Source organism: Hippichthys cyanospilos, chromosome 2 (assembly GCF_059441005.1).
Source record: "Hippichthys cyanospilos isolate Australia breed blue-spotted pipefish chromosome 2, RoL_Hcya_1.0, whole genome shotgun sequence".
NCBI lineage: Eukaryota > Metazoa > Chordata > Actinopteri > Syngnathiformes > Syngnathidae > Hippichthys > Hippichthys cyanospilos.
In genome coordinates, this window is record NC_142370.1 from 18,834,376 (window position 1) to 18,848,202 (window position 13,827).

Sequence of the window (13,827 nt, forward strand, 5' to 3'; positions counted from 1 at the left end):
TTTAATTCTTCACTGTCATTAGCAGAATTCCACTGACAAATGCAGATTCTCAGCTCGCTTCGCACTGTCAAGTGCATCATGTAATCTAGAATCAACCTGCGGGATTAATCCGATCCTGTTTGGAGTGGCGTAGTTCTCTTATCTATGCACGTGAATGGTTGCTACCGGATCGTCTCCATTTATCAATGTCCGAGATTAAGATGTAAAATACTGTCAGAGAAAAAAATGTGTCCATTTTGACCTATTTTGATGAATTTCATAGACGAATAATAGAATGTATGCTAATAGTTTACCGGGTTTCAAAATAAAGATGATTTTGCTAAATAATATACCATTGGCTTCGGATGAAGAGATTTACCTCTTTCTGTCGATTATAAAACATAACATTGACACATTTTAGCTGCTTATTTCGGCATTTGACGGTCAAGCAGCAAGGGCTTGCAGGATTGGATACAAATAAAATGTATGTAATTGTTGGTCACATGTAGAAGACGTGTGTATTACTAATGTCTCTTCCAATAAATCAGTATGCTGATTTCTAAAGGAAAATATTAAATCACAATACAGATATTCTATAAAATATGTAAGTAATATGAAGTGGTAAGGGGATCACAACAGTCCCGATAGGTAAAACTGGTCTTGTGTAACAAAGTGCATTATATTGATTAAAGGATACTTCTTCAGGCCATGCTACATTCTTGCACCAAAATTTAAAGACACATGGTTTTTGTCTAATCCCACTAACAGACAGACAAACCAATGTTGGCAAAAACAACCTCCCGCCACCAATGAAAATAACGGATTAGTCTGAGACGGCTATTGAGAGGAAGAGATTTATTTCTTAAAGTCACACTGGTCTACCTGGCCAATGCAAATTTGAACAAAATAGCAACTGCCTCAGGACAGTTCTGAGATCATTGCACTTTTTCAGTCATTTCTGTATTTTTCCCATGATCATCAGACTCTCAACTTTCTCATCAGCTTTCAAGAGAGAGAGAGAAACAACAGATTTTGCAGTGCAGTTCAAAGTAAATGATGGGATTAATCCAACAATAAATCAGGCGGATACCCTCATTTTACAAAAGTCTGTCCTTTAAAACATGTGCACCCCAAGACAGCCTGCAGACTAAGGGACTCTAATCTCAAAACCCAAGCATGGATTTAGGGAGTGTAACTTTGGGACACACGCCACCAAGCCTCTAATCTCAGGGTGAGCCTCCACTGCCCACTCAATTTAATATTCATCTTTATCTTGCCATATGTTGCAGTTTTACATTGGATATGAGAGGACAGATTATTAATCTCTTGTAAAGCTAATCAAAAGGATGGTCTTTGGTCATTATCACAATGTATAGTCTGGATTGCCTGTCTGATTTTACTCGCTATAGAAACCCTCGCTCATTACAGCACTACTGAACAGACGGAAATTTTTCCCGACTTCTAGTTGAGTGCGTACGATATGGGGTGAGCCTTGACAAAAAGTATCACGTTCACGAGAGACAAATGCAGTATACCATGCCTTAGAAACAAAAAAGTCTGAACCCTATGAACACTCGTAAAACATTTATTGAACAATCAATAAGAAAAACCAAAGAATTGATTCCCTTTGAGAGAATTATGCAGTTTTTGCTCATCTACATCAGTCAAAATGTTTCATGTCATTATTTCTACATCCATTTAAAGTATTACACTATTAGTCTGGTCACGAAAATCACCTCAAGGGTGAGCGACTCTAAACTTTAAAGGCAATATGAAAGAGCAGGTTGCTATGCTTTGCATTGTTAGTAGATTAAATTCTACACCTGTGAATAGATTGCTCAGCAACTCAAAGGTTGCTAGTACACTGATGGTCACATCGTTGTTAAAAAACAATGCCCAGTGTTTAAAACATGTCAGAACAGGCTCTGAATGTGACCATAATTTAAGATCAATTGTTTTCATGTTGGATGTTTTAGACTGCATCTGCACATTTAATACCATGACATTTTAATTCATTCAGTTACTGCTTGACAAGTAAAAATGGATCTTTGGCAGTAAATTAATAAAATGAGACAGGTAAGAATAATTTCCTGATTCAATGCTCGACCAGTGAAGATGGATACCTATAGCCGTCAATGGCACTGAATGAGTTAAATTACCCATTGTTTCTAAGGTAGAGGAGGGAAGACAAGACTGAGAAAAAAAGGGTCACATATTCCACTGTCAGTCCACCCGTAATCAATCCGCTGCCCATAAAGAGCATCGGGGAAGTGGGCTTTGGTTCTCTCACAAGATCAATTCTTGTGGTTGAAAACCAACTCCAAACAAACAAGTGATTGCATGCGTGATCAAAAAAAATGCTGGGCTTGAAAAAACATGCAGAATTTCTATCCATACTATCTTATCATCTGGACAACTCTGCTTTAAAGCCAAAGCTCAACTCAAAATGTGAACAAATGGAGCTAATCAAAACAACCCTAACCCTAACCCTAACCCTAACCCTAACCTTACAACAGAGCCTATTTGATTCAAAGATGGCAAATCCAACGATGACTCACTTTTCATGACGTCAAGTGTCACAACAAAAGTCAGCATTTATTTATTACGGCACATCGCATCAATGTTCATGCTCGGAGAAGATGATCATTTTGGTTAACACCTCACAAAAAAAAAAAAAGAATCATGTACTTTTCCTTATATGAAATCCCCTAATGAAATATGAGGCAAAATATTGATGAGATAATGTCATGAGGGCAAAATGAAAGAGTATGAAATGTGATATTGCAGTACACATGACCAGACAAGAGTGTGCTGGTGCTAAAGTTTAGGCTTTCATGCAACATTCCTTTGCTATGTTCCTAAGGCATGTGAATAAAGCAAAATAACTCTTCAAATGTAGTTTAGACATTCAAACGTATACCACTGGGTGCTTCATAACAGTGGTTAGTCCAGAAAGTGCCAAGACACTGAATGTGGCTATAGAAGCTAAACAGTGGAACAGGAAGAGGGAAATCAGTCACACACACTGAATGGAATCTTGAAGTCTCCTGCCTCGTGAGTCATGGCTCACGTGCAGCAAGAGTTTTGCCACGATAAACAGGAATGTCATCCTCCCGCCTTCTTCCTGTGTCTCCATATTCAATCACGGGCCACTGAGCGGTCAGCTACATTGCTTCAAGATGTGCTGCCTTTTTTTAATTTATTTTTTTTTATTACAGCTCAAGACTACCAACTCTTCACAATATACTGTAGTTCTTATGGGGGCATGTGGTGAAAGGCGTCCTGAGAACGTCTCTATTATTGAAAAATATCCATGAGCTACCACTGCAGACTGAGCCCGTACAATGCACACACACACAAGAACGCTCTTATTTTTGTAACAACATGCTTCTGTGAGGAATGCACACCATGTCACATGCCGTGGTGCCGGCGGGAGTTAAATCAATTTGCAGTCAGTTACTAATTGGCGGATGCAATGCCAAACACCAATGACATCACTCTAACGAGTAACCGAGACACGAATGATTGCTTTGGATTTGAGATTCCCTCCCCACTGGTTTGAGTTCTCCCTCCTCTTGATTGACTCACAGTTTCATCATCAAGTGTGAATTTGAAACTAGGCGTTTTTGCGCACAAGGAATTATAATTCCAGAGGCTTCACCCAGAAATCTCACGAACAGCATAGAAAGGGAGTAACGGGGAGGGAGCTTGATATATTAGTTTCTTCGTGGCACTGCACCACAATGAATTCAGTGTGCCCACTAGTCATTGATAATGCAGGACCTGGTGCTCAGCGCTTGTGAAGAGACAAGATGGACAAATGTTTTTTGTTGTTGTTGTTTTTTTTCCAGGGTCGAGCCAATATTCAATTTGGTGTTAAAATGCATTAAAATTCAAACTCCAATTTGGTGAAATGTCTTCAAGCTTATTTTATGTTCAGATCTGCATAAAAGTTATCAGCATGTCTTAAATAGATAGTTTCAAGACAATAAAAACATAAAAAAGTAAATAGCTTCCTATGGTTGTCTGCACCATTGTTGAGAAAAGCTCTCCAAAATTTCAAGATCACAGAAATGTTTGAATTCCATGCAGCCATCCATTGTCATAATCACTGATCCCCTCAAGGGTTGCGGGCATGTGGGGCCATGACGTTACCACGCAGCCCTTTCTGTAAAGTCAAGTCTGTGAAGCAGGATGAACAAAAACAAACAATGGAAGAAATTCAACCGCCCTGTCCTCATTGAAAACAGTCTCTTGCAAACCTGTGTGACGCATGCAAGCCACACGACTGCCAATGTAAATGCAACGTTTCACTCCAAATGTAGTTTGACTGTCGTGGATCTGCTGGTTGTGTAAGCATTAAAAGTGGCTTTCCCCTATTGCGGGTACCAATCATGATGAAGCCATGACAAGTATATCTACCGCTTTCCTTCTAAATGAAATCTATACAGTAGGAAGGTGGCATTGTGGGTGGATCGGTGGAAAAGTGGGTAGCGCGTCTGCCACTGTGTGGAGTTTGCATATTCTCCCCAGGCCCTCGTGGGTTCTCCTTGTGGACTCTGGCTTCTTTCCGCATTCCAAAAACATGCATGCTAGTTGTATTGGACACTCTAAATTGTCATTTGGTCTGATTGGGTGCATGAATGGTTGTTTGCCCTGCTATTGGCTGGCAACCAATTCAGGGTGTCCCCCGCCTACTGCCCGAAGAACGCTGGGATAGACACCAGCGAGCCAGCGACCCTAGTGAGGATACGTGGCTGCAGATGATTGACGGATGGATGGATGAATGGATGGATGGAAGCTGAGTTGTTGATCATTACAACTATCCTCTCTCTCTTAGCTAACCAAGAACATATAACATACAGCACAGAAAACAAAGAGTGCATAATCAACACACCACAAATCTTCAACAAGTCCACAAAATAATATACAGCAAACAATCCAAATTACAAAACAATGTATGGGAGCTGAATTAATTCACAAACACATGTTACTCACATACATGTAAATGAATGGTGATGCGCGAAGCAGTGAGGGAAAACTGTATGAATGTAATCTTACTTCCTTAAAAATAAATACATTTTGCCTAAAGTACAAACGCTATTCACCAGGATGTACAACACTGGAAGAAATGTCTTACAATTTGTGAATCACAAGTGGTTTTGATTGAGAAAGGCTTAAAGCTTGAAACAAAGGAATAGTTTGGAGTATCTGAACAAAAGTAAGCCAACTTATGATCATTAATGCAAGAATTTAAAATAAAAATCCAATACATATACAAAGTGCCTCGGATTGATGTAACAGCATGACGCTGAAAAAGTGTTATAGAAAATGAACACTCTAGTTCAGCCATACTCAACAAAACTTCCAGGCAACAAAGACATGTGCAGAAGAGCAAATTATCACTTCACTGATGATACATAAACGTTTGAAGAGGGATGATGTGACATTAAGGGCGTGCATACAAATTGCCTCCAACATATGCTATTACGGAGTTAAAAAAAAAAAAAAAAAAAAAGTACTTATGCCCTAAGGTCTGAGGAGTTTAATTACCTTCTACCTTAGATGTAAATTATTGACTTAGGTGTTAAGTAGAATGTAATGAGAGAAGGTATGTTTTGATCTATGGATACTTATAGAAGAAGTACAAGTTACACCCAGAAAAACAAGTGTTTAAGTGCAATTGTTTTTTTGTGCCGGTCGAGAAAATGAGCCACACCCTTTTTAAAATCTCAATTATTTAATCCCCCAGGACGGGGTGCCTCAATTTGCAATGCAAAAAGTGCCTTATCTCGCCTCGTTCATGCTGTTGGATTGGAAAGCCCAGGATCACGCACCCACACCCCAGGCAAATGGCGCAGTTGCTCCACTAATTACCGTGGCTGAACAAGAAGCCTTCGGAACGGCGTAAATCTGCACAGATGGTCGTATTAGGGCTCAGCTCACAAAGCTTGCGCTCCTCAATGCTGCCCTGTCAACCATCACTATCCATCTCTTTTGTCTCTCCAAACTGAGGTTTTAAAAAGACCCTATTTACAATGTACATCAATTTTGTTCTTTAAATTAACCCATCTCTTGAGAACACTGCGGAGCAACTGTCTTGCCCTACAAAGAGTCTACTGGTCGACTGTACATATATGTATTGAATGTTTGGAATCCGCCAAACAATCATACCAAACCTACTGTAGTCTCTATGGTTTTTTGGTCTGCCCTGCCCTTGCTCCCAGGCATAAAAGGAAGAATGAAGTGTGTGGCAGCTTGTGCAAGGCCCTTCTTCCAAGTGGGTTTTCAGCTATTGGTCCCATTAATAGCAGCCCATAACAACCAGAAAAGGGCTGGTAAAGTATTTTTCACAACAGACCATCAGAGTGAAGCCTTATGACCTGAAGGATTGCTGGGGAAAAGCTTGTCAAAGACAAAAAAAAAGTCACAGTGGCATTACACTGATGATGTAATCATACGGAAGTTCAGAAAAAATAGTGTTGAGTTCCTCCATATTTTTGGCTGAGATGATTTCACTGCTGGGCCACATGTGATCATTTCCTGTGATCCATTTCAAGATGTCCGGCGTATTGTGAGCCAAAACTCACATGCTTCCCAAGACAGCAATTTAAAAAAATAAAAGATACATTTCATACAAACAGGATGTATGCTGACTACATTTCAGTTCAAGGAAGATTTGCCAGACAAGTCCAAAAAGCAGTAAATTTCCACAACCATTGTTGCGAACAAATAATAATAATAATAGAAATTCATGTAATAAATCGAAACTGATTGAACCTCAATTAATTCGTTGATCATGGTAAACCATTCGGTAATCCCCGTAGGGCTGTGTTTCCACGTATATCGATCATGTTGCTTAAGTCTTGTGGGAAAGCAGATGAGGATAACTTAAAGATAACCCGCCCCCCGAGTTTAATCTGCTGAGGTGTACAATTTAAAAGAGATGCAATGAGCTGGCATCCAGTCCAAGGCATCTCGGTCTACTGCTCAAAGACAGCTGGGATAGGCACCAGCAAGCCAGCAATCATAGTGAGGATAAGAAGCTCTACAAAATGGATGGATGGATGGATGGATGGATGGATGGATGGATGGATGGATGGATGGATGGAATTGAAAAATGTACAAGTTAAACACAGTCACAAACTCACGCTTTCCCACATTCAGGACTGATTGCTCTAAGATGCCACTGAGTCAGCACAGCTATATGCCTTCACATGACTGATTAAAAAAAAAAAAGTGTTGATAAGCATAGAGGGGAAAAAAAGAATTCTCAAAATGTCTGTTATGCAATAATGTAATATGTACAAATCCTGATAATTTAATGACCATGACAAATTGTTGACAAAGGGCCTTTGTTTCTGTAGTGTGGTCACATGTCTGACAGAAGGGATATCCAAATAAAGGAAATATTGTATTGTATTGTCATCTTGTTGGTGACCTCATCATCTGCTTGTGGACCTCAATAGTCTCTTGTATAACTGAATTACATATACTGTAATCTCCTACATAATCCCCTGACTACTGCAAAGATTTCCTTAAATTAGTTAAATTAAAAAAAAAAACTATGTGGGGTTAGCTTTACCCATTTTTAAAAAACACAATTTGCTCAGTTACATTTTGAACTAGAATAACCAAAACCATAAAGTGTTAACTTAAGCTTGCCATCCCATGGCCACACTCAGAAAACAGGTGAGCCATGATTGGATGTTGCCTGAGCCCTGATGTCATTTTCAGGCAAGAGCAAGTGGCAAAATGGCAGCCACCTGAGATACATAAAAACAGGTGGATTTTGCGGCTTAATTCAAATACAATTTCAAGCAAAATATTAGGTTTGGTCTAGTGGGGGGAAATACAATATATTATTGTCAAAAAAAAAAAAAGGATTGAAAAAAAGTTACCTGTCTGTCATTGGCAAGCCAAGAATGGGTGGTCCTGGCATATGCCCTGTCCCCTCTAAACCCTGCATATTGGTAGGGATTCATCCTCTTATGTGCAGAGGGAAGGGGATTTGGGTCTTTATTTAGGGCCATTTAAAAAAGATTACCTTCAAATGCAGACTCGCGGCCGAGAATGGATAAAAGGAATAATCACAATACCTCCACAATTCTGAATGTTTTTACACTTCCTAGGTCTCTTGATTGAACCTTTTGCGGCAGTGCAGGATGAAAATGTACACCATCAACTATCATTAGTGACCCCTGTTGGACCAGGGAAGTGTAGAGAAGCCTGTAGCACCCGCAATACTGTCCCTCAGAACCTAATCATGCAACAATGTAAAGACAAGGATTCCGTGTTGAAACAAAACATTAGCAGTCATTTGAGGCTCATAGAACCGAAGTTACATACTGTAGTGCATTGTTTTATTTCACCCCTCCAGACAGCAAGAAGCGAAGGTTAAAGCATTTTGTATTTTTTTATTTTATTTACTTAGATTGAATTTACTAACATTGAACAACAGCTGAAATGAGACAATATAAACACTCATTGTTCATTTTCTTCTAAACGTGAATCATTTTACACCAACAAAGTTTGCCTGTGCTAAAGGGTTAGCAGTTGTGATTACAATCAAATTAGCACATCAGTGATTACCATTTCAGGTCAACAAACATAAAAACTTCAAATTAGTTCACACCTACATAATGTTATATGTAAATTACACGTCATAGTGTCTTTAAAGTCACTTAGAGACGATAAGTCAATAACACTGCAGGAATGGAGCTCCCTGTTAGCTACAACAAGGTCAAATCATTTCCTGATTTTGTGCTGCTGCTTCTTCTTCTTAGCAAGCAGAATGGACACAATTTGGTTATACTCTACAGGCCTAGTGCTTTTTGGGAAGTTAGCCTAGGCCTGTCTCTTATATATATATATATATATATATATATATATATATATATATATATATATATATATATATATATATATATATATATATATTGCTTTCCTAACATATGTGAGCAGAATTATTACGTTTGACTACAATGACACTGTGACAGGAGCTACAGCTTCTCTCACACGTGCATTAACAGTTGAAGGTGTGGCACATGATGTCATCTGTGACTGGCTTAGGATAAGAATATCTACAACAGCTGAGGGAACATAAGTCTTGTACCTACCTCAGCGTAGTGCAGTATGCCATCATTAGTGCCTTCACCTGACTGCAACAGCAAACCACACTCAACTTTATTGTCAGCCGATACATGCATTTTATTTCACTATGTAAAAAATGAGAAGCTTTGGCCTTGTTTCTGCTGTGCACAACAGGTTCAGTATGGTCTGTGCCTTTTGCATTGTTCCAAGGGTTGCATCTTTGATTTGCTCCAGCAAGCTCACGTTTACCAAAACATTGCAGCATATGGCCTTTGGCACCTTAGTGCTCCCAGTAGATACGAGGAAATGGCAGTCCACATGTTTAAGCTTTTGTTTAGTTTTACCCCATTCTTTCGCCTAGGAGATGTCCACATAAGACGAAATAACATAATGGATTGCATTGTGTCTCAGGAGAGATGCAAATAATGGAAGGAGGGAATAACATGGTTGAAAGAGAAGCGATTGGAAAACCCAGCTGCCTGAGATGGTGGCAGATGTCTGACAATGCCATCAACTGACAATATAAAGAGTGTATTTATATTAAAAATAAATATAAGTATGACCACTAAATATCAGAAGTAAGTCCATCTGGCTACGAGAGTGTCCCTCGACACACAAAAATCAAAAACCTCAAACAACAGCACCTACTGTGAGAGCAGAGTGGCTGCTTGCATTCAGATATTGAAGTATGTTGTTACTAAGCAACGCCATGGCACAGAATTCCTCTATCACACTGCCTGGAGAGTAGTGTGAATGTGTGGGTGGAAATATTAGTAGCCTGTCCTACAGAGGATAAGAATGCCAGAACTGACATGATGGAAATGGATATTTATTTACACATTGCCAGTGGTTTCTGTCCAATATTGAAACAAAAGGCTAATCTTGCTAGTTATTCGACACTACATTCTGTACACTGTATATATAAAAATCAAAATAAGTACATTTTATTTGTATTCATCCTTCGAGTGAGAAAGGTTTTTAGGATCACTGAGTACAATCACATGTTAAGTTACTTGGTAAAATCTCAAAGACATTTTATTCCGGGTTATCTCAGACTAGACACAGCAAGTGGTAGTCAAACATCAGTGCCATCAGTACCATCAGTGGATATAAACAGCAGCAATGTTGACCTCAGCATCTTGTTTTTTTTTTTTTGCTGAAAAGACTTGGAAATTGTTTGTAAGAAAATGACTCAGACTATGCATTTTTCTCAAGTTACAGAGAAATAAGTAACAGTTTAGTTTTGTTCAACATGTACCATAGAACAAGTCAAGAGAAAGATGTGTTTGTTTTTCATTTATGATAACATCACCTTCATCCCTACTTCAGTCTGCCGTTAGATGGATTTTGAAGTGATAAAGCAACATGGCCCCACTTGTCCGTGGATAATTAATAATCCCAACCATCTTTGACAAGGAGATAACGATCAACTTCAAGCTTGTATCAACACTGAGGAGGAAGGATATTAGAAGAGAACACAACTATCTTTCTTAAGTGACCCGTTGACCGAATTTCTAATGAAACATGGAGAGTAAGCCTTTGTTAAGGGTGTTGATACCTATGCCCTCTCAAACAAGTCAAGGAAATTTTGCAGAACTCCTTTATTCATCCAACCAAAACTAGCTTTAGGAGATCATAAAGTGGGACATATCCAGGTGATAGTACAAGTCATTAGGGTCAGGTTTATTTTGTTCTTTGATTGTGATCCTCTAATACCAACGCTCCACCGCTTTGAGAAAGAAATGTATGGGAGAACACAAGTCTTGTTGACCGAAAAAGCACTTAAGGGGAGGCCACTGGAAAAAGAAAGCAAGCCAGAGAATGCAAGAGCACATTCAGTATTTCGCTCCACATAAAAAAAAAAAAAAAACATGCTAAGGAAGTGTGGCCAGATTTTTTTTTTCTTCCACCATTTACGGTAACCAGTTGTTGCCTGGTAAACTGCAGTGGACTTGATCCTACATGATCTGAAAAAAGGATGTCCTAAACCACAAACTAGGCAGTGCCAGGGCTGGAATCTTGTAATTCTTCGTAGCATTTCCCTCTGTCCACAATCTAACAACAAAGTGCAGCTCTAGCGCAAACAATTGGGCACAGTGTCTGAGAAGGGTGGGAGTTACTCTGGCCACTGTTGAGAAACCGGCACCTCCTTTATGTGACTCTCTATCTCAACTTCAGCTGCTACATTCTTTCCATTCCCAAAGGATTGGAACAAGCCTGCTTTCCTCTGACGGTTGTTCATCGTCCTCTCTTCTGCGCGGGAAGGTTTCAAAATTCAAACCTACACCGCCCCTTCCAACGGAAACTGGCCATTTTTGTTAGTGAAACGCTTCAGACCAGAGAGGAAATGCAAATGAGTGTCATTTCTGATATATTTTGATTGTAATTGCTTTGATGTGACAAACCTGACAATTTTGTCAAGTAGTTTGAATGTGAAAAGGGTGCTTGTGTCTTATAAACCTCTAATAAGACAAGCAGACGTTCAACGGTGAAAAGGTGGCTCAAAAGACACGTAAAACCAACATTAATTAATAAAGGTTGAAATGTAACACAGGGATACCCTGAGCAAAGAGGGGGTTGAGTGTACAGCAGCGCATCCTCATCTTGACCTTGCTCCGAGACAACTAACTACATTAGGGTGGAAGCTTTTTCTAATAACAAACTAATCAACATCAAAAAGTACAACATTTAAAAAGAGTAGTTAATGGTTATGACGCATGAAATTAGCTGGCAAAAAAATGCAAATAGTTCAAAGCCATTTTAGCGCTTGAAATCAAACATAGGCACGCTATTGGATTTTACCTCTTTCAGCAAGTCGAGCTCCTGTCTAACGCCTTCATACTCAATCTCTAAGTCGTCGTATTGCTGTTTTAGCTGCTGCTTCTCTTCCAGCACCGCCAGTCCGTATTCAGCTGCTTGGATTTTCTCGTTGGTGGTTTCGCTCAGTTCCCGGCACAGGCGCTGGATCTCGGCCCGCATCCACTCCGGACCGGCCTGGAGCAACAGCAAAGGGTCGGAGTAGGCTTGCTCTTCAACCGACATTCTTGTGACCGATGACGACGAGTCTCAAACAAGAAAGATGCGGTGCCTCTTCAGGCGACGTAACCTTGAAGAACTGTAGGTTGTTTAAATCCGTCTGTATTTGAATTGCATGATTGCTGTGTTTGCGTCTTTCGTTGCTGGTGGAGCGTATTTAGTCATGTAGATGACTCCGGTCAATACCGTCTAAGGATATACGTTGCAACGCCTCTGGAAAGTAGCATCGTTGCTGCCCTGGGGTTTCCTCGCTCGTCCATCAACTTGGTCAGGCTCTACCGCAGAAGTGGGAGTGTACGCATTGTGACGACAGGGGAACAGATGGACTCATTCTGTTTACAACTTTCAGCCTAAAATATTAACTGATTATTAGAACATACCATTATGTTAGTGTGACCAGATTTCATGTATTTCGTATTTATGAACTCTATTGATAAGCAACAATTATCAATTAAGCGGATATCTGTTAAGTTGCACCCAAATGTAAAATATTTTCGTTTTCTTTTGAAAGTAGTCAATCAACATCCGGTTTGTCATGCGAGTAGTTGCTGCTTCAATGAAACAGCTGAGCGCGCTGTTTGAGAAATCTGCGCAGCCGGTTGGGGAAGGGCCTAAATCTTTCGAGATGCATTTTGGGAAATGTAGTGCTTTGTCAAGGAAAGGACAATGGTGATAGAGCAAAAAAGGACTACATTTTCCACTATGCTTTACAATTTGCTTATGTGGAACCCGGAAATGTATGTAGGTGCCGGTTGTTGTCAAGCAACAGGCGATTAACGTCTCTTAAGATCATGTTGGCTACCTGCTGCCATCTATTGGAAATTACTTGAAACTGGTGAACACAATATGAGGATAATGAAATATTCAAGACGTATAAACAAGGCGTTGCCTTGAGTGGGCTGGTGCGTTGCTACGATATTCGGCAACGCTAAACAAATACATCAGATGTGAAAACTAATTCGGTCCTCAGTTGTTTCAAAGTTAATAATCAACATTAACGATGAAATGTCAACAGAGAGCTTCTAACTAATGTTCAAATATAGACGTGCTCATTATAGTTGCGATGTTGATGTACTGTACTTGTTTAATCATGTATGTAGTTCTCCCTGGCCACAAGACAAATTTCTCGTCAGGGACATGAGTAAAAGGAAATCTTGAACCTACGTCAGTGCTCGACCATATTTGATGTGGCAGATCTGCTCATAAACTGATGCAAGTAAACGCACCGTGCTTTAAATTAATATATCTCATTTAACCCATTGTGGAAACCAATACACACCACAAACGGAGGTCCCCTTTTCATATGGTTGGCATAAACATTTACACATACAGCCCCATTAGGATGTCGGTAAGCATCAAACCAATGTTTTTTTTAAGGTTGGCATTAGTTAACTGCTATCAATATATGTAACGCTGTTATACTGATGTTAAAGATTGATTGATTGATAGATAGATAGATAGATAGATAGATAGATAGATAGATAGATAGATAGATAGATAGATAGATAGATAGATAGATAGATAGAAAGTGAAAGCTTGAAGAAAACGAAGCACGACTAAAATCAGTGCAAAAAAAATGACACGTAGCTCTCGCAATAAAATTTTGCGAAAAGAAAAACACGTATTTTCAAGTACAGCATCCTGTCTTAAAAATGTTGCTCATATTTGAATACATTTAATCCCCCACGAATGATACAGCATAATATGAGCCGTTTGGTG

At 39.5% G+C, this 13,827-nt stretch overlaps 1 protein-coding gene across 1 annotated transcript in view; it reads right to left on the reverse strand.

Annotated features, from left to right (window-relative positions):
• The window catches only part of LOC148427718 (protein bicaudal D homolog 2-like), a 32,354-nt gene extending 19,979 nt beyond the window's left edge, over window positions 1–12,375 (reverse strand). Inside the window, exon 1 of the mRNA XM_088407695.1 lies at window positions 11,875–12,375. Within this exon, the coding sequence (XP_088263821.1) occupies window positions 11,875–12,114 (240 nt within the window). The 5' untranslated portion in view covers window positions 12,115–12,375. The remainder of the gene's footprint in view (window positions 1–11,874) is intronic.
• Window positions 12,376–13,827: the final 1,452 nt, after the last annotated feature.